This window comes from Aplysia californica, unplaced genomic scaffold (assembly GCF_000002075.1).
Source record: "Aplysia californica isolate F4 #8 unplaced genomic scaffold, AplCal3.0 scaffold00868, whole genome shotgun sequence".
Classification (NCBI taxonomy): domain Eukaryota; kingdom Metazoa; phylum Mollusca; class Gastropoda; order Aplysiida; family Aplysiidae; genus Aplysia; species Aplysia californica.
The window spans coordinates 266,013-286,258 of record NW_004798138.1 but is presented as its reverse complement, the minus strand read 5'-3'; the positions used below and the strand labels follow the sequence as shown (position 1 = coordinate 286,258).

Genomic DNA, 20,246 nt, shown 5'->3' with positions numbered 1-20,246 from the left:
CCGGTACTGCCGGTCGAGAAAGTATCGACACTGGATTTCGCCGGTACCCCGTAGCACTTCCGCCAACCACCCTCGTCATTGTTTTAGTAAGAGTTTTACCGCACTTGCAACACAATAAGTTCATTTAAGTCCCGAAGAATATATTAGATCTCTATGTGTTACAAGAGAGTAACATACACAAAAAAGGAGGAGAGATAAGGACGATAGATGTCTGATAGGAAAGAAGAAGCAAACCACACCAGAGCACCCGCCAACCCCCCACTGGACAGTAGACACCCACAGAAGTGTGTTTGAGTAAAGAGAAGGACATCGACACAATATTGGTCATCATTGCTGGGGAAAAGTAAGACAGACAGACACAGCAGAAGGAGAGTAAAGAAGTAGGTCCTGCCAGCGGCACCTTCCAACCACCCGCTGGCAAAAAATACAAGTTCCACAGTGACACAGACACAAACAAACACGCACACACACACACACAATCACATACACAGAGACAGACACACACAAACAAACACGCGCACAAACACACACACACAGACAGAGAGACAGACAGACAAACATACACACACACACACAGACAGACGCACACACACAAACACACACATACACACGTACAAACACACATGTGTACACAAACAAGTCCAGAGACAGGTGATCATTAACGTACTCATGTTTATTCACCTCGAGCGATCCACTCCATACATAAGGCAAACAGTACTGAAAGAATACAAAAGTAGGAAGATGCTTCTCATAATACATGACAGACACTTGGAGGAGAAAAAAACAACAAAAAACAAACAAAATAATTGAAAAAAACAAACAAATAATAGAAAAAAAACAAACAAAATAATAGAAAAAACAAAGAAAAGAAAACATTCCACATAGTAGTAGTAAAGTCTTTTGGCTCATTTTGATCCAAGGGCTGAATCAGTGGTTTAATTAGTTTTGTTTTAGAATAAGAGTTTTACAGTACTTGCAACAAAATAATAAGGTCATATGTTTATATTATTTCAATTTAAGACAAGACACACATGACATAAGACTGTGTGATCAACTGGTGTCACAGAACATTCAAGTTTTACAACACCCCCCCCGCCCCAAAAAAATAATTTTTTTTAAATCTATGGCAGACAAGAATACTTGATATGTGCAGGACAAGTCCGGTGGAGAAATGTGAAGAAAAAAATGCGTATAAAACCCAAAACAAAAAAAAATATTCACAGACAATTTCAAGGTTTTTTATTATATCATCTAAAACTTGAGTGAAGAAAGCCAGCTACAAAGAGAGAGAGAGAGAGAGAGAGAGAGAGAGAGAGAGAGAGAGAGAAAGAGAGAGAGAGAGAGAGAGAGAAGGGGGGTGGGGGGGGGGAGAGAGAGAGGCGGGGAGGGAGAGAGAGAGAAAGAGAGAGAAGAGAGGGCTAGACAGAAATGAGTGGAAGCGAAAATGGTGAGTTCATCTAGAGAAAACAGTGTTCAACTGAGGTAACTAATTTATAGAAGCGGTGCAGACGAGGACAGACATTACGTGATCTCTACCGGTGGCTAACTCGGGAGGGGGGGGGGGGGTAAATCATTAGTCAAAGTGTTACAGAATCAGAAAAATATATATATATATAGTCCATGTACAGGGTGTATGGAACAAACAGACAGATGAGACGAAAAAAATATTCAGTGACCAAAGCATAGAGGAAGAAACATAGCCATAATAATAATAAGATAAACTGTGTGAGTAGAGAACAGCTGATAGTGCACGACAGAAGATAATAAACTAGGTGAGTACGGAACACGTGATGATAAGAGCACAAAAATACCGACGGATCGTCATCATCTTTCACATACAGGCATCCATAGTTCAAACAAAAATATCATTTATTTCCTCCCACTCACGAGGCAAAGTCTAGACTTGTCGCGTCGCGTAGAGAGCCCCTCCCCCGCTCTATGGAGCGCAAGCTGGTAATGTTGAGTACCGTAACCACACCAGCTTGTTGCTAAAACTGGTACCATTTCTCCAGGATAGCCAGACTATCTTTTAGTCTTAGTTTTAGTAGAGTTTTTACGGCGCTTGCAACTGCATAAGGTCACGACCTTTTTTTTTTTTAGTAGAGGTTTGTACCAGGCTCGCAACTGCACAAGGTCACATGAGCGCCACAAGATTAGAGGTGTTACAAGAGAGTAACAAACGACTATCTTTACACTGCCACACAAACACAGACACAAGACAGCAGAGGAAGGCGGAAATCTCTCAGTGGAAGATCCACAGTTTCCAGTTCCAGGCTCCACGTTATAAGTTGTAAGTTCCAAGTTGTAAGTACATTTCTCACTGTTCTCCCACCACAGGCCAGCGACAAGCACACGACGAGATGACGGAAAAAACAGCACCGGACCAACTAGAGAGACATTTTCTCACATCAACAAACACACACATAGAGGCATCAGCTGTTCTCCCAGCCTCCCTCCCTCCCTCTTTCTCTGTACATCTCTTTGGTAAATGAAGTAAGACAAAATAAACATCTACATAAGCTCCTGGTCCACTTGCTACTTTTTCTCGCGGACCAGCGAACAAACAAACAGACAGATGTCTATGCTACTACAACTACATCAGCAATTTATTGTTTCAGGACCTGTTTGGCTAAAACAGCACCTGGACATGGATGAAAGAAAGAAAGAAATGGCTGGTGCTTCTATAAATAAATCATTGATGGTCAAGACCTCAACAGTGGGAAGTTAACATGCTAAGGAAAGGCTCTGTGTCTCTATCCTACTGTCCCTGACTTTCCTTCTCAAAACAGACCACACAAATAAACAAACAAAAAAACCCAGTGAGGTAGCAACCGTGAGACAAAAAAACTCACGACTGCCCTCACAGAGTGTGCGGGTCCGACCCGTGTGTGCTAGACGGCGCACGGTGTACAGAAAGGTGCCAGGACACACAATTAAGTGGACAAACTGGCAACCGACGGGGAGAAAAGACACGAAAGCATCATGAAACAGATGAGCACAAACTGAAAAAAAATCTAAAAGCTTTTTATGTTCCAAAATTTTTCTCACTTACAAGAAGCAAAATGTCAGCAGGAAAAAAAAATCTTTATTGATTGAAAGCAAACTTCAAAAATCTACATTAAAATCAATCTACACAAGAAAGGACGGATTGTTCATCAATTCGTTATGTGATCACATCCAAACGCTCACGGACAGTAACAAAGACATATCCACATATACTGCACCATGGTGATACTGGCAGATAAAATACCATTCAAAATAACTTTACAGCAACAAGCAAAAAAATTTTTTGATCATGTTCTTCGTAGTTTTACATTTTTTACACAAATTCAAATCCATAAAAGTAGACATTGCAACTCTGGTGAACTGACCCCTGACCTGTACCAAAAAGTAGGTCAATACAGTCAAAGGTTACAAACTCATGACACTAAACACAGGCCGTGTAAGCTCACACTGATGGGAGAACACCGTGTGTGTCGCTTTGACACATCTAAGGAAACATGATGGATGGAAAGGTGCAAACAACACACTCGTTGTAGCCTACCGGCTCAAACCGACGGCCTAAAACTACATGCTATTTCTGTCTACGGCAACCCTGACTCCTACACTGGCCCTACACTCTTGCAACAGTTCTGGGGAAAGTTGCGACAATTTTCTAGGAAATGACCAAAATGTCCACTCCGTTGTCACGAACACTCCCCTAAAGTTTTAATTTGCTCTTACATTTTGAACAACATCAACAAAATCTCTCTTCTCTTGGGCTCTCTTACTTCACTAAAAATTTCTACGCATCTACGTTTTACGGCACTTGCAACACAATAAGGTCATATAAGTGCCGAAGAATAAATGTGTAATTACAAGAGAGTAACATACACAAAAAAGAAGTTAGGAGAGATATAGGGATGATAGATGATTGATAGAAAAGAAGGAGCAAACCACACCAGAGCACCCGCCAACCACCCACAAGCATAGTGGAAGAAAGAATAAAATCTCAATTACAGGGTGCAAGAAGAAGGAAGAGGACCGGTGGAAATGTTCCATCAATACGTGAACGGTCAGATCTTTACAACGTATGTCAAGTGATCAGATCTCTCTACGTCAGTGACCATATTTCTATTATACGTCATGTACGTTTGTGATCACATCTCTATATGATATGCAAGGCAGCATCTCTCTTCTAGGGTAATTTTTAAGGTGTGATATTATTATGATGAATATAATGCGCATTGAGCATTTTTTTAGAAAATAGAAATGAGCAGCACAAATACTATTTATTATTATTATTATTATTATTATTACCATTATTACGTGCGTGCTGTGTAGTAACAGCAAGGATGATACACCACAAGTCAGGATTTTCCGTGCTGTGTGGACCAAAGAGAGAGAGAGACGGCACCCAAGCACGTCTACAGCCAGCTATGTCGACAGACGGCTAGGCTACTGTAATACTTGACCAGCACATATACATGCCTGCACAATTCCAAAACTTATTTACAAACCTCAAACTCCAAGACATGATACAATCCTGTTTCCTCAGAGCACACAAACAAAGGACATGTTGCCCACACTAAGGACATTTTTAAAAATAGTTTTAGCAAGAGTTTTACAGCACTTGCAACACAATACGGTCATATAAGGACGTGCCCGGCCTGTGCTTTCACAAAGTCACAGAAAAGACTAGGAACAGATTGTCTCTTTCCGAAATGTGATGACTAAAATTAGTAAAATGGAGCAGAGCTACCCACCAGAAAACAGTCCACACAATCAGCCACACACTCAGTCACACACACACACATGCAGCCACACAGGAGAAGACTTGGATTTATACAGGTCAGGAGTGGAGTATAGCACCAGGGCAAGAATAGCAGTTGAGTGGACACAACACACACACACGTGTAGTACACACTGACGCGTGTACACACACACACACACACACACGTGTAGTACACACCGACGCATGTACACACACCACACACACATATGTAGTACAACACTGCTGTATGTTCACATACATACACGTAGTACATATTAACCTGTGTACCTATAGAATCGTATACACACCCATGTACACACATAGTACTAGTACACATGACACGCATGTACAGTTTACCCTAAGACACCGGCAGTCGTGTCTTCTACGAGCACCACAAACACGCATAATTTCAACACAATCAACACATTACACACACAAAAAAACCATGGGCAAAAACTTTTCTTTCTCGCCCGACCGATATCATCCGGTAGCAGCAAAAAACACAAAACTTAGTACATTTATGGAGTATTTTGAATGACTACACAGTTGGAAAACAAAAGTAAACAACATTTTCAAAGCATCATTACATCTCAAAAACCATACACAGCATTTTCTCCAAACTTCTGATTCAATCTCGAGAGAGAGAGAGAGCTAAACGAGACTTCTGCGCCCGCAGCCCGGCCGCTCTGAGCTCCCTCACAACACACAAAACTTCCAATATCTGCGGAAAATGTTCACAAATCTTTGTTCTTTTTTTTTTTCAGCAGGAATAAAAATTCGTTCTCACAGATAGCTCAAAAACATGTCCGCATTCTTTTACACTTTCATTTATGCACCAATGAAAATTTGAAGCTTGACAGTGATTTAAAATTGCGCAATTCCATTTGTAGATTTCATAAAGGTTAAAAATAATTCTTGTAAGCAACGTTAAGTTGGAAAAACAAGGACATCTAAGAAGATACACTCAAACACTTCTGTAGCTAGCTAGGAACAAATGGAGAAAAGGTGAACTATTAGTATGAGCTAGCTATCAGCCGACTCTTTTTAGTTTTAGTAGTAGGAGTTCTACTGCACTTGCAACACAATAAGGTTATGTAAGTGCCCATCAGCCAACTCTACACAGCGGGGAATCTCATCATTTCTTCAACAATCTACCCACACATCGGTACAAACAAGGGAAAGCGAGAGACATGTGGGGCTGACAACTTTCTCATGGACAAAACTTTTAGTTTAAGTGAGAGTTTTACAGCACTAGCCACGCAATAAGATGGACAAAACTTGACAAAAAATATGTCACTTTGAGAGTCAACAACTGATATTTTTATCTTCGACCGACTAAAAGTTCAGCAGCCCCATTCCCTGTGTATGACAATCGTGCACACACTCGGAACCTGAGACGAAAAAAAACCCCCAGCAATGTCCCCATTGTCCCAAAGCTAGTGAGAAATTCTACCAAAGCACACAGGCTTTCTCAAATTGACACCTCTCCTCCCCCAAAAAACAAGGCAAGATGGTACATTTTACAGGTGTGCATTTCATCCAGCAAAAGTTGCAGATATTTCCACTTTCTGATCGTTTTTACATCTGCTACAAAGTATTTTTATCCTTTCATCTCCCACTGCCCACCGGATGGGAGCCTAGTCTCCCACAAGCCCACCTATCTCGTCTTTTGATACCAAGCTCATACTTTTGATAACAATCCCAACAACAAAACAATCGTCCGTTGCCACCTCTCTGTGCGCCGTACGTCTCACGACAAGACCCGACACAGAAGACGGTCTAGCGAGCACATTGTGACCGTACCATCACTCACGACGGACAGGCTGATAGACTGACAGGCTGATAGACGGACAGGCAGATAGACGGACAGGCTGATATGGACAAGTGTCTCAAGCAGCGTCAGAGTATGTCTACGGTTCAAAACTCACTCACTTTCTACAAACAAACCTGACAGAAATCCTCCTGACACAGAGACAGACACAGGTGTGTAGGAGGCACAGACCAGAGATAACACACACACACACACTGACTACATCCCACTCTCAACAGCAAACCCTACACGACTCGAGGTTTAAAATTCATCGTGTTTCGTCAAGGCCTCTCCGAAGTCTGTAGCTTGGCTGCCCACGAAGAGATCATACTTTTCTAGAATTTCCTCCTTGGTCAACTTGCCGTCCTGGAAACAAACGATGGGGAAACATTGTCAGTTTCTTTATCATCATTCAGGGAAAAAACGACTTGTAGCACTTCCATAAAAATTAAAATTTCATTTTACTGAAAGTATAACTGACTGACATATTATCTTCTTTTTTTCAGTTCTCATCTAACTGATGAAATGCATATTGGGCAACAATTGGTATATCATAAACAGTGTACACAATAATGAAAGTTGTTGATGAACCAAAGCTCATAATAGCAATTTTAATCTTTTTCAGTCAATCCAGTAAATACAATTGAATAAAATGCAGAGCTATGATCATGAAGCTTACAAATTGCCCTGAACTACCACTCTATAAGATTTTATCTCTTTATTCTTTAAGTTCTTCTTGATGTAAGTCCTGAAAATTACAATCAGCTATTCTTATCAACCAACACAAGAAAAAGGTGATAAATTCAAAGTGCAAAAACAGAACATTTTTGCGTGATCAAATATATGTATATATATATATATATAATGAGAAATGCGATGAAGTGAAATAGAAGGTGCATTCAGACTGGGAGAGGAAGGGAAAGGAAGGGGCAGAGATATAGAGCAACATCAACACACAGAGTGGCTGTACAGTGACAAGTCAGCATTAACCCCTTCACTGTGCTGTACACGTGTTGATAATCTGCCACCTAGTGTGCTGTAAACGTGCTATTCCACGTGGTGGCTTCACTGTGCTGTACACGTGTCGATAATCTGTCAGCTAGTGTGCTGTAAACGTGTCATTCCACGAGGTAGCTTCACTGTGCTGTACACGTGTCTCATACATCTCAATAATCCGCCACCTGGTGCGCTGTTAACGTGTGATCCCATAATTACGGCGGTTAAAACCTGTAATTTGTTTTGTGAATAGTTCAGCTTCTACTCACTTTGGAATGAAGAGAGCAGCATCCCTTGAAAGCCTATTGTTTTTTAGTTTCAGTAAAGAGTTTTACGGCACTTGCAACACAATAAGGTCAAGCTTATTGTTTTAGCTATGAGGTGAAACGTATATCTATAGACAAATGGATGGGAAGCGCGGGTTCTATAATTGAAACAAAGCCAGGTGGGGTTTTTAAAAATCTTATACACATCGTGTAAGAGAGTCAGACTCAATGTGGCGGCTCGGCATTTTATACTTGTGACCATCGTTATGGCTTGCTCTTCCTGAGTATCATCTACGGATAGCTATCGTTTTGCTTCTCTTTCAATAGATAGATTATTGTTTGACAAGTAGCCAAGCTTTGTTACCAATAAAATAATTACATAGTGAAGTGAGCTGTCTTTCTCCCACCCATCAAACGTACAGCGTCACTGCATAGAATCAGAGCGCTGTTTAAGTCTCAGTACTTCCACGCTTTTTACATCATTAGGGCTTGTTCTATGCAGATCTTCTCAAGAGATGAATTCATCTCATAGTAGAGAATAGAGCATTGCATAAGTGGATATGCACTATATAAATGCAAACCATTATTATTATTATTATCTCTTCATTTCTTTTTCTATTGGTAAAAGTTTACCGATCTGTCTTTTATAGTAAGCGAACAACCGTCAAATAAAGGATGTGACCTGTCATATATTGTCTTGCCCACGGTAGAATTTCCCGAGATATTCACTTCCATTTGATACACAACGGGTGCACAGAAAAAGGTCGAGCGTTGCTGAAGGGGCAGTGGAGGGGACTCTACACGTGACCAACAATGTGTTTACTGAGACCAAAAAAATGAAAGCTGCTACATAGTGCTGCATAAATAGTGCTAGAAACAAGACTTGGTAGTCTCCCGATTTAGCCAACGGGAAAATGGACACGGTGAGTAGATATCCCCAACAACAGATGGTCGCTCTGACGGGACACAAGGACACTAGGACACTAGCTTCCAGACAAAGGCTGAGAGAAACTGGAGATTTACGAACAACGAGGACACAACAGGACATTGGGACAACGAGGACACTCTTGTTTTTGTAACAGTTTTACGGCACTTGCAACACAATAAGGTAGTGTCAAAGATTTGAGATGTTACAAGAGAGTAACAAACACAAAAAAGGAGGGGAGATAAGTTTATTTTATTTACGGCGCTCGCAACTGCATAAGGCCATATGAGCGCCAAGGGGTAGATGTCAATAGAGAAGTCCTAAAAGGGAATCAGGCTTACTCTGCTCACCTCTCTTGTTTCAACAGCTTAAAGTTTGCTTCGAATATTAGTGTAACAAACACAAAAGAAGTCGAGGAAAAATGATGACAGTAAGGATTAGGAAAGCAAAAGCAGCAGTTCCCTGTTGCAGTTCAGGCACAGATATGAGCATGACATTGATAAATCAGCTCATTTACAATTACAATTCTACTGTGCATAAGAACATGGTAAATGTCCCCCCTTTGGGAATGGCCAAAATACACTTCAGTTAGTGGGAGGGGAGATAAGGACAACAGATGTTTGATGGGAAAGAAGAAGCAAACCACACCAGAGCACCCATCAACCACCCACAACGAGGACACGGGGACACAGAGCACAAGATGCAGCAGAGGTTTTCCTACACAGGAACAGACTGAGTCAAACATCCACAGGCACACTGATGAAATCAAACATTCACACATGTACAGACAGACATCGGCAGGCCAGCAGAGAGCCACCACCACCACCACCACCAGAGCGTGGCAAACACGGTGCACATTGCTGACGGCGTGTCAAGCAGGGGAGAGAAGTAAACAATCATACGGTGCTCCGGACACAGTCAAAGCCACAGAACAGAAACCAACAATTCACCAAAGCTAACAACTATTATATTTGTCTGCTTGTTTGAGTTGGTGTTTTACAGCACTATTGACTTAGATTTGATCAGGACTATTATAAAAAGATAAAGAATTGTGTTTATACCCATCATTTCTTTACATTATAAAATAACCTGAACAGCACCAAATATTGGTATTCAACAACAAAAAAAGAAAGAAAGAACTTCGGAAAGAATATTTCTTGCTCTTGTTTCTTTAGTTGACTTCAGGCAAGTTCTACGTGCGAAATATGTTTAGAAACTTAGACATTTTCACTGAAAACAATACCATACTCAGTTACCATCAGATGTCTCACACTTGCCAACAAGTACTGCAGTTTACATACCCACTTATCCTCCCCGAAAAAAAACCCTACATATCAGCACTATTCTACACAGTCTAAAAGTTGACACACCCACTTATCCTCAGCAAAAAAACCCTCCTACATATCAGCACTATTCTACACAGTCTAAAAGTTGACACACCCATTTATCCTCAGCAGAAAGCAACACAACCAGGCAGAAAACAAGAAACAATGATTTTTTTAAAAGAATAATTTAACCACATACCCTTTCATTGCTCCATGTATGCCACATATTATTTTGTTACTGGGGACTTTTTTTAATTAATAAAAGCTGGCTCTAGAGGGAATTAAAACTCGATAACCTATCAAGTCAGTTTATAAATCACATGAGGAAATTCCTCCAAAACTTTGTGACCCCCTGAGAAACAAATGGGGGACTCCGGACAGCACAATAATAGAAGCACAGTAAGCGACGGGGATAAATGGATGAATACAACCAAAGCCAAAAAACAGAAACCAGAGAAACAAAGATAAAGAGGAAGAAGAAGAAAGGAAAAAAACAAACAACCAAAAAAAGTAAGAAGAAGGTGTGTGACTACCTTGCTGACATCAGACTCGAATATAAGGTGTCTGGCCTCAGCCCCCGAGTGGTCATAGTCATCGGGAATGATCCACTCCTTTACTTCTTCCTTGTCCATTTTCCCATCCTTGTTCTTATCCCGATACCCTTCAAATTGCTCTCGCTCTGACTTAATCCAGTCAGGCTCCTCTGCCCCTTCATCCTCCGCACTGCGAGGCCACAGGTCGGCTACAGTGACCGGTAGGGGGGTCGGGGGTCAGGGGTCAGAGGGGTGGAGGGCGGGAGGGAGCCCAGCAGCAGCCAACAGCAAACAAAAGTCAAGAGAGAGGGGGGAGAAGGGGAGAGAAAATAATGAGAATGAGCATTGGGAATGGGAAAGCAAAGCATTCGGCAATTCTACGCATCTACCCACAACTCCCAAGTGTCAAGGTCACGTCTCAGACAACACTGGTACCCACAAACGGTGGTGAGAACCTCCTTTGTGAAAACAGTGGTCCCCCGACATGAATGCTCGTTTTTCTCTCATAGTTTCACAAAGTTCAAACCAAACCCCCCCCCACAAAACTCCCCAAGGGAATCCTGTGTTCCATCTGAGGCTGACATGACACTTGGAAATTGTAACCCAGACTCAAAACCAAGACAGAACTCAAAACTGTTGCAGAATTATCACTCTAGACAGGCGCTTGTTCCAGATTTATCAAACACTTCCAGCTAAAAAATAATTTCAGCATTGTCATAGCCACATCAACTTTTTCTTTTCTTTAAAAAATACTTTATGAAGGTGTTTTTACACCCCCCATCAACACAATTTAGATCATTTAGGAGGCAAGCCGCATCAACGCTTCCTCTTGCTAACAGTTCGCGACCTCTGCGCTTTCTTGTCATATCTTCCTTCCTTCCTTCCTCTGACTCGCCTCTGTTAGGAGGGCAGCCGCAGGCAGACAGGTAAGAGGCTCTTGTTATATCTCCATTTTTTTAACAAGCAGTGAAAATGTGACTTCTTCTTAAGCTCACTTTTTAAGATCTGTTTTCATTATTTTAAAAAAATGGAGAAACGATAAGAAAGCATTGAGGTCGCCAGTTGTGGCACAAGAAAAGAACAAAACGCCTGTCGCGGAGTACACTAGCTGCCTACAGTGTTGCCTAGTCCCAGAGAGGTTAGAGAAGCCAGGCAGGCCTAGAGGGTGGGGGCGCAAAAGTGACAAATGTCTGTGTGTGAGACACCAACCCTGTTCTCGTCAGTCTGTCTCACTAAGTGGGCCGCTTCAGCCGAGCTATGATCATAATCCTCGGGGATAATCCACTCTTTAATCTCCTGCTTATTCAGCTTCCCATCGTGGTCCTTGTCCCGGTAGTTGGTAAACTGTTCCCGCTCGGTCTTCACCCACTCGGGCTCTCCGTCTTTGTCTGTTTCTCCTTCCTCATCATCCTCATCATCTTCGTCGTCTCCCCAAATATCATCTACATTGTCAACATGCATTCATTAAATAGGCAAATTCCTGAACTATCATACATTCTAACTTGAACTATCTTAAAATCTGTAAAATGTTAACAGGCATTCATTGATAGTCAAATTCCTCAACTATCATAAAATCTATATTGTCAACAACCATTCAAAAATGGTCAAATTCTGGTATTATCATAAAATCTATAATGTCAATATGCATGCATTAATGGCCAAATTCTTGTACTATCATAAAAACTCTATCATGTCAACATATACTTGATGAATAACTAGATTCCTGTACTACCACCTTATCCCTATTGCCAACAAAAATTCGTTAATGTTTAAATTCCAAAACTACCTGTTCTATATTCTTTATCATGACAGAAATGTGTACATAAAACAATGACTCAAAATAAAAAAGTACAGCGATTTTTTAAACGTTCTCCCAAAATTTTCCAGCTTTCTCCCTCTACTTCATGTTACTGTTTGCAACATGGAACAAGGAACTCTCTACCCATTACACATTTGACCTTTTTAAAAAAATCTAAAACAAACATAGACTCGAACCCCTCCCCCCCCCCCCCCCTTTTTTTTTTTTTTTTTCTCCCCCCCCCCCCCCGCCTCCCTGGGTGGGGGGGGGGGGGGGGGGGGGGGGAATTAAGTAAAAAGCTGCAACAAAAAGATAACACTTCCAGACGCCAATCCTCTTTCCGGATCCTTTTCACAAAATATCAAACCATTATAACACTCTTTACTATACCTCTCGTTCTTCACAAATTATAACACTCTTTACTATACCTCTCGTTCTTCCCAACCCTCTCACCTATCCCTGACAAAACAACAACCCTTACCGTTTACTACACATCTCTCTCAGCTATCCTTCTTTTCAACAGCAACCATCACTGTATTCTGTACATCCCTCTTACTTATCTCTTCCCCAAATATAATATAATAATAATAAATAACATTTATAAATAGAGTATATATCCCTGCTCAACAACAAGCTCTAAGCTCTTTACAGTCTAAATTGTTAACCCTGCAGACCTGAAAACACTCCAAAACATTCCCAGCTTCCCGGGAAGTATACAGTGCAAGCAGCTGATTAAACCCTTAAACCCTAACATTCACAGCTTCCCGGGAAGCATACAGTGCAAGCAGCTGATTAAACACCCTTAAACACTAACGAACTGACAAGACCTTCCACTGTCTATAGCCATGTACCCATTCCCACCTGAGTGAAGTCAGGACAATTTGTGTAAAGTAAAGTGCCTTTCCCAGGACACAATGTCCGGCCCCTGACTGAGTTTGAACCCCCGACCTTTCAGTTGCAAACCAAACAGGTTAACTTACAAGACATTAACCCTTACTGTTGCTTACATCAGATCTTTCTCACTTATCCCTCACACAAACATTAACCCTTACTGTTGCTTACATCAGATCTCTCTCACTTATCCCTCGCCCAAACATTAACCCTTACTGTTGTTTACTCCACACCTCTCTCACTTATCCCTCGCCAACACATTAACCCTTACTGTTGCTTACTTCACATCTCTCTCACTTATCCCTCGCCCAAACATTCACCCTTTCTCTTGTTTACAAGAGTTCACTTCCCGACAAACTTACCGATGTACTCCTGCAGACTGATGTGGCCATCTCCGTCCTTGTCAATATCCTCAAGAGTTTCCTGAAGAAAAGAGAGAGGAATATATAGCCTATGCATACATAATCAGATAAAGATAGTCAAGTTCTCTGGGTTTCGTTTAGTTTTCGTAAGAGTTTTACTGCACTTGCAACACAATAAGGTCGTATAAGTGCCGAAGATTAGAGGTGTTACAAGAGAGTAACAAAAACTTTTTTTTTTAAAAGGAGGAGAGATCAGGACGACAGATGTTTGATAGGAAAGAAGGAGCAAACCACACCAGAGCACCCGCCAACCACCCACTCTCTGGGTTTAACAAAATATCAATTTCATAGATTTATCCACCTCAACCTGAACACTGCTCACATGTGTGCAAAACTTGCAGCATTTTTTTATCCCCTGCCAATTATGTTAAAATAGCACACATGAATTAATAAAACTGAATGGGATTAAGTTTGGTAAGAATTTTACATAACTCGCAACTGCTGCAGAAGGTCACATGAGAGCATACAAGGATGTATCAAGTGTCAGGGGGGTATGTCCAATACGTAATTTTGTGATATTAACTTTTTCTCTTCTGGAGAAAACTGAAAGTTTTCATGAGCCCACCTTGGGCGCGACATGGTCAGACTAATTATTTGTCCACTCCAATGTTTCTCACACAGAACAAAAATTCTATTTTTAAAAATCCGAACTGCCCGAAAAATGCCAATTTCTTATATTTCATCATTTTGACGAGCGCCTGATTTCACCACGATACCTCACAAATGATAATACTGAGAGAGATTGGATAAGGCAGTATACAAAAACACCCACCATGACAACAATGTCGCGCATGTGCTCCGCCTCCTCGGGGTGCAGGAAGTCCTGGAACTCTTCCTTGGACAGTTTTCCGTCAGAATTGTGGTCAGCCTTCTGCCACCTCCTCAAGTCTCTCTCGATCATGTCCTTGTACTCAAATGTTGGAGAACCCTCTTTTGGCTCTGAAAGTTAAGGCAAAGTCTTCGTATAAAGCATTCCTTATTCTTTCTCATTCTTGTGAAAATTAATGGTAAACAGTAACAACATCATGTTAGCAGAGACTCTGCCGACCATTTCTGAACTTCACGGTGACCGTAAGGATGGTTCCAGTAGGGAAAGGGAACTCATCACCACCATTATTTCTAAAATCATCATTGCTCTCAGACCAATGACTTACCCCTATCATCCTGGAATCTCTCTGTAACAGTTACTTATCATACTAAGTATGCACGTAATACACTATTGGACACTATCATACGCACTTTTCCCCCACTAATCAGATGGAGTCAATCTCATATAAATGGGCAAGGGAAAAAAATATTTTTAAAATGGTAAACACAAATTGTCGCTGACATAAAAGCTACAAATGAAAAGACCTTGCTCCTCCGAGTTCAAGACAAGCACATCAATAATATGAAAGTCCCTTCTTGTAGGGGAAAAGCTTGTTTTATGTTTGTTGTAGAAAAAGTTTTACAGCACTTGCAACACAAGAAGATCATATAAACTCAAAAGATTTAGAGATGTTACAAGAGAGTAACAAACACAAAAAAGGAGAGATAAGGACGAAACACGTTTCATAGGGAAAAAAAGGAGCAAACCACACCAGAGCACCCACCAACCACCCACTGGGGGAAGAGCTTGACAGGCAATACAAATAAACAGGACACACAAAAAAAGCTGGGTCCAATGTTTTTGGGGCTTTTTGGCTTGTTGATTGCAATGGACTGTAATGAACTTCCTGGTCAAATTTGATACATCAAATACCATTCCCTCATCAGACCCGATCCCATCATGCACTCGCTCAAAAGGGCGTCTGCTCTTACCGTCGCTGTAGCCGAAAGTTCTCTTCTGATACGACTCCCAGTTGAGCGTGTCGTCGTACTCGGGCTCGTGGTCCTTCCACATGCGCTCCGTGTCGGTGACGATGTAGCGGCGCTGGACGTACTGGATCCAATCCTTCAGCTCCTGCTCCACGATCACTCCGTCCTTGTTCTTGTCAATCTTGTCCACGATGATCCTGCCCGGGGAGCAAACATCAAAGATTAATCCTATCCGTACGTCGTGTTTTACTATGGTATCCGTACGGCGTGGGGAACTCTGTGCCACCACTTAACCCTATCCGTACGTCGTGTTTTACTATGGTATCCGTATGGCGTGGGGAACTCCGTGCCACCACTTAACCCTATCCGTACGGCGTGGAGAACTCTGTGCCACCACTTTCCAAAGAGGAAATTTACTCGTTAATCCGATCCTTATGCTTTGCATACCAGTCTGTCAAAATGATTTTTTGAGAAATACTGAAAGTTTCAAAGACATCTTCGTACTAAAAGTATTCTAAAATTTGAAGAATACAACCCTGGGGATACAAAATGACCCCAGGGCGTATAGTTAGGGTTAGTTAGTTTAGTTTTAGTAGAGGTTTTACGGCACTCGCAACTGCATAAGGTCATATGAGCGCCAGAAGATTACAGGTGTTACAAGAGAGTAACAAACATAAAAAAGAAGAAGGGGAGATAAGGACGATAGATCTTTGATAGGAAAGAAGAAGCAAACCACAGTAGAGCACCCGCCAACCACCCACCCACTGACATGGTCTAAGAGGAATGAATCCAGCACACATCCAACAACACCCCTCACCCCTGTATGTATTCCACACACACACACACAGATCACAAGCCCCCTCATTGACACAGGACACAACTTACGCCAATCTGGCCTTGCTTTCCTCTGGCGACAGCTGGTCGAAAGTTTCCGCCTCGTCGTGGCCCAAGAAAGCGTCGTGGTCATAGTCTGGGTTGTGGTGGCCGCCCGTGTTATGATCCTCATCACTCAGGGACTGAAGACACGAGGGAAATTCATGAAAGAATACAATATGTCACCCAACGTATCAAAAAACAATTAAAAAAACTCAACTTTTGTCAGAATTTAATCAAAATTATCAAAATCTTTAATGTCTCAATGACCGTCAGTAGAATTATTCACATGACTAGAATCAAGAAACCAAGATAAAAAAAAATAAATAAATAAATAAAAAATTATTTTAAAAAAAAAGAATATATATATAATTAGTTTGTCTAAAAGTGTGATAGGGCTAATAAAAGAGTAGGGGCCTACATAAAAAGGTCAAAAGACGAGCATCCCTCAGTAAAAAGTTTGTTCCCGCATCTGATCCGGACATTGGGGATTGCCTTGTTAGTGAAACAACTTCCTAGTCCTTCAGCATATTGTGGTAGGGTGGCCAGTTCCTTCCACGTTGCTTTAACTTCCCAAACTCGAAGTCAGGTACCCATTACTGTTGGGTGGGCAGGACGGGGCGAAACAAATCCGTGTCTGAACCGAGGCTTGAACCCGGACTTTCCGCTTAGGAGACGAGCGCACTAACCACTCCGCCACCACACCCTCTATCCCTCACTACAGTAACAAAAAGAATTTTCAAGACTTCCCACTCACCTTTTCATGAGACCTGTGTTTTTTCTCATTCGTGGGGATAGCACTACAGTAGACTGTAGAGATGGTGAAAACCACCAGAATAAATATGTTGAACTTCATGGCTTGTTTTGAACGCATCTGTAAAGAACAAAAAGAAAAAAAAAAACGTTTAAAAAAGCATGCACTCATAATTACAACTACCATCAAGCGCTCCATCAAGGCTGAATCACATCAAATGGGAGAGTGGATGGATTTTTTTAGCGTGGCAAACTTCAGACTCCCTTAGAGCAGGATTTTGCCAGATTGAGCATTTAAACCAACCCATGCAATGCTGTTTAGTAGTTCAGTGAAGAGCAAAACTGGGGTATAAACACAAAATAGGAATAATCCACTGTCCAATGGGGTAATTTGGAATATTCCGGGTCATCAGAATGTAGCAAAAGAAACCACAGAACCCTCACACTGTACCGCAGAGGTATCATTACAGATCAGAATGTATGGTTAGCAACATATTAATCCAGGGCTGCCCACCCACCAGCATTTGCTTTAGTAAGTAATTAACAAATAAAAAATTAGTAGTCTAGGTTAAAAGTTCATGGCAATGGATCCCTTTTCTATGGGGTGAACAGGGGATGTAGGTGCACGGGTGAAAGTGACATGAACAACAAGGACTTGATGAAAGAGGTCTTGGCCAGCTCCGCATTGTCTAGTAGGTAGGTTGGGGACATTGACAAAGGCCATCCCCAATTGTGCAGAGCTCAGCAATTTTTTTCCAGCTTGCCTAAACAATATTGCCTTACTTCTGGCGTTGGCGCAATTAATGTTTGCCTTAGGGCAAAATGGTGCTGAGCCACCAAATGGACTGTGTGCACAGAGAGTGGCAGAGTCCTTGTGTTAACTTTTTTTTTTTAGAAGAGGTTTTACGGCGCTCGCAACTGCATAAGGTCATATGAGCGCCAGAAGATTATAGGTGTTACAAGTGAGTAACAAACATAAAAAAGAAGAAGGGGAGATATAAGGGCGATAGATGTTTGATTGGAAAGAAGAAGCAATTTATCACACCAGAGCACCCGCCAACCACCCACATTAACTCTTTGAAGACATCTCAGCGGATAATCCGCTGACGATCTTAAACGTGTTTATTTGCTAAACTAGTGGTCTAAGGTGGCAACCCCTATATCACTGGAAAGCTCGTCCAAAGCCCTATAATTTGGTTGATTTCCTTTGCTTTTGAATTAGGATAGCTTTGCATGGCTTTTGTTTTAGGCCCCATTCTTTCGTACGAAAAGACGCAGTTTCTATCCAAAATGGCGAGCTCCAGGCGACGTGGTTTGATGCGGACTGAAGAAGCTTTGAAGTTGTTTATGGATGATGGCCGGTACAGATTCGTCAAGATTTGATGAATCTGTACCATTGGTTGGTAGATCTAGATCTACCTGACCCCCAAGTCTCACCTTGTCATTTTTTTTTTTTGCTTTAGAGGGCAAACATAGCGATCTTGCAGCCTTGATCAAGGTAAAACTGGTATTGTGATTGATTGGTATTACAGAATAATACAGAAACTATACTTCTAGTGGTGTAAGTGTGATTTTTGTACTATTGATGGGGAAAAAATGGTAACCTGGTAAAAAAAAAGGGCAAACAAAGTGCGACAGGGTATCGAGAAAGGGAAAGTGGGCACGTCTTCAGAGAGTTAAAAGCAGCTGCACGGGACGTGTGCTTGGAAGAAGATAGGGTATAGAGGTAAAGACTGCGAAAACAGGTGAACAGTTTGCAAAAAAATTTTTACGGGTCAATCTCTATACACTCGTAACCATGTTCCATAAGCCACAACTTTTACTTGTAGACTTATACGGGGTGCCAATTACGGGCGATCGGCCCGACCAGCCAATCTCATCCGTTACCTATCTTAGCCTTTTAACGTTTATTATAAAAAACTAAATAACTGTCATTAGGCATTAGGCTAAATTATAATCACAAAAGTCCAAAAGAACAATTTTTTAAAGTATAAGTAAGGACACTAGACCTAGATCTAGATCTAGTAGATTCTCATAGGAGTAGGAGAACAGGAGTCAGCTTGCTGAGGAGGGAGGTACACTGTACTGAGAGTATAGAGAGAAAAAGCTTTTAAGTGCTCACACATCAGCCTACCTGTAAAAATATGATTGGCGAGATCATGTAAATCTAGATTTCTCGCAGATCTAGATATCTAGTAAGTAGAGTAGTGACAGTAGTGCTGATGCTAGAGTCAGAGGGTTGATTTGTTGGTAAAATAAAACAAGTTGTTGGGGATCATGCAAATAAATACTCCACAAACTACAGTGGCATCAGTTTTATTAGTTTGAATATATTTGAAAGGCACGGTCACTGTCTGTAAGATTCTGCTCGCAAAATAAAAGTAAAAGCATCAGTGCAAAGAAAAAAACCCACCAAAAAAACCTTTCATTGGCTTCGACTTGAATGTCTCTTCTTGTACTCTGGTGGAGAATACCAGGAAGAACTTCAAGATCAGAGATCATTGAACCAAAACTGAAAACACTAAAACTATTCTTATAGCGAGTCTATTCTATAGGCTCTCTAGTCTACAGATTCTAGAGAGGAACAAGAGTGCGGCATGCAGTGTTTATGGGTCAAAATTCTCACCTTTGGGTAGTACTGAGTAAATACCATGCAAACAAAAGATGCAAGGAAATGTGTCTTTTCTGAAGCAAAATAACAGCAGCACAGAAAACAGCTGAGAAGAAAATCAATACTAAACTCACAGGACTCGCATTCCACGTATAAACTTACTGAAAGGCACCGCTCATCCTTTTTTCGGCTTCTCGAATCGGAGAGCTACAGCCAATCAGGGAACGTCTCGCTGACCACGTGACAGCGAAACACCAATGATGCCGTTGCCAACGTGGCTTCCGCAATAAGCAGCCAACCAGAAACGGCGAAGATGTACAGAGTCTGCTGCGTGGCAGGAAACATTTCAAGCACTGCCTACGTTTGACGGAGGTTCCACGTGGAACATTCCTCCAGACTGGGTCCTTTGTTTCTTCCCCATCCTTATCTTTACAGTAGCATCTTTTCTTAGTCCAGTTTGCTGATGCAAGGCCACTATGATATTGCAATATGA

The 20,246-nt window shown here is 41.5% G+C and overlaps 1 protein-coding gene across 6 annotated transcripts; it reads right to left on the bottom strand.

Annotated features, from left to right (window-relative positions):
* Positions 1-654: 654 nt before the first annotated feature.
* On the bottom strand, positions 655-20,015 carry LOC101862537 (calumenin). Of its 6 annotated transcripts, none has more exons than XM_013089072.2 (8): positions 19,916-20,015; positions 17,147-17,263; positions 16,402-16,532; positions 15,520-15,713; positions 14,492-14,658; positions 13,660-13,720; positions 11,818-12,050; positions 655-6,929 (listed from the first exon to the last, which is right to left on the bottom strand). In XM_013089072.2, the coding sequence occupies exons 2-8, from the start codon at positions 17,261-17,263 to the stop codon at positions 6,825-6,827; spliced, it is 1,008 nt and encodes a 335-aa protein (XP_012944526.1). In that variant the 5' UTR covers positions 19,916-20,015; the 3' UTR covers positions 655-6,824. The 6 variants fall into 6 exon arrangements, with proteins under 6 accessions (XP_012944526.1, XP_012944527.1, XP_005110308.1 ...); XM_013089073.2 differs by having other exon boundaries at positions 19,888-19,975; XM_005110251.3 differs by lacking the exons at positions 11,818-12,050; positions 19,916-20,015 and adding exons at positions 10,609-10,817; positions 19,769-19,881.
* Between the last annotated feature and the right edge of the window lie 231 nt (positions 20,016-20,246).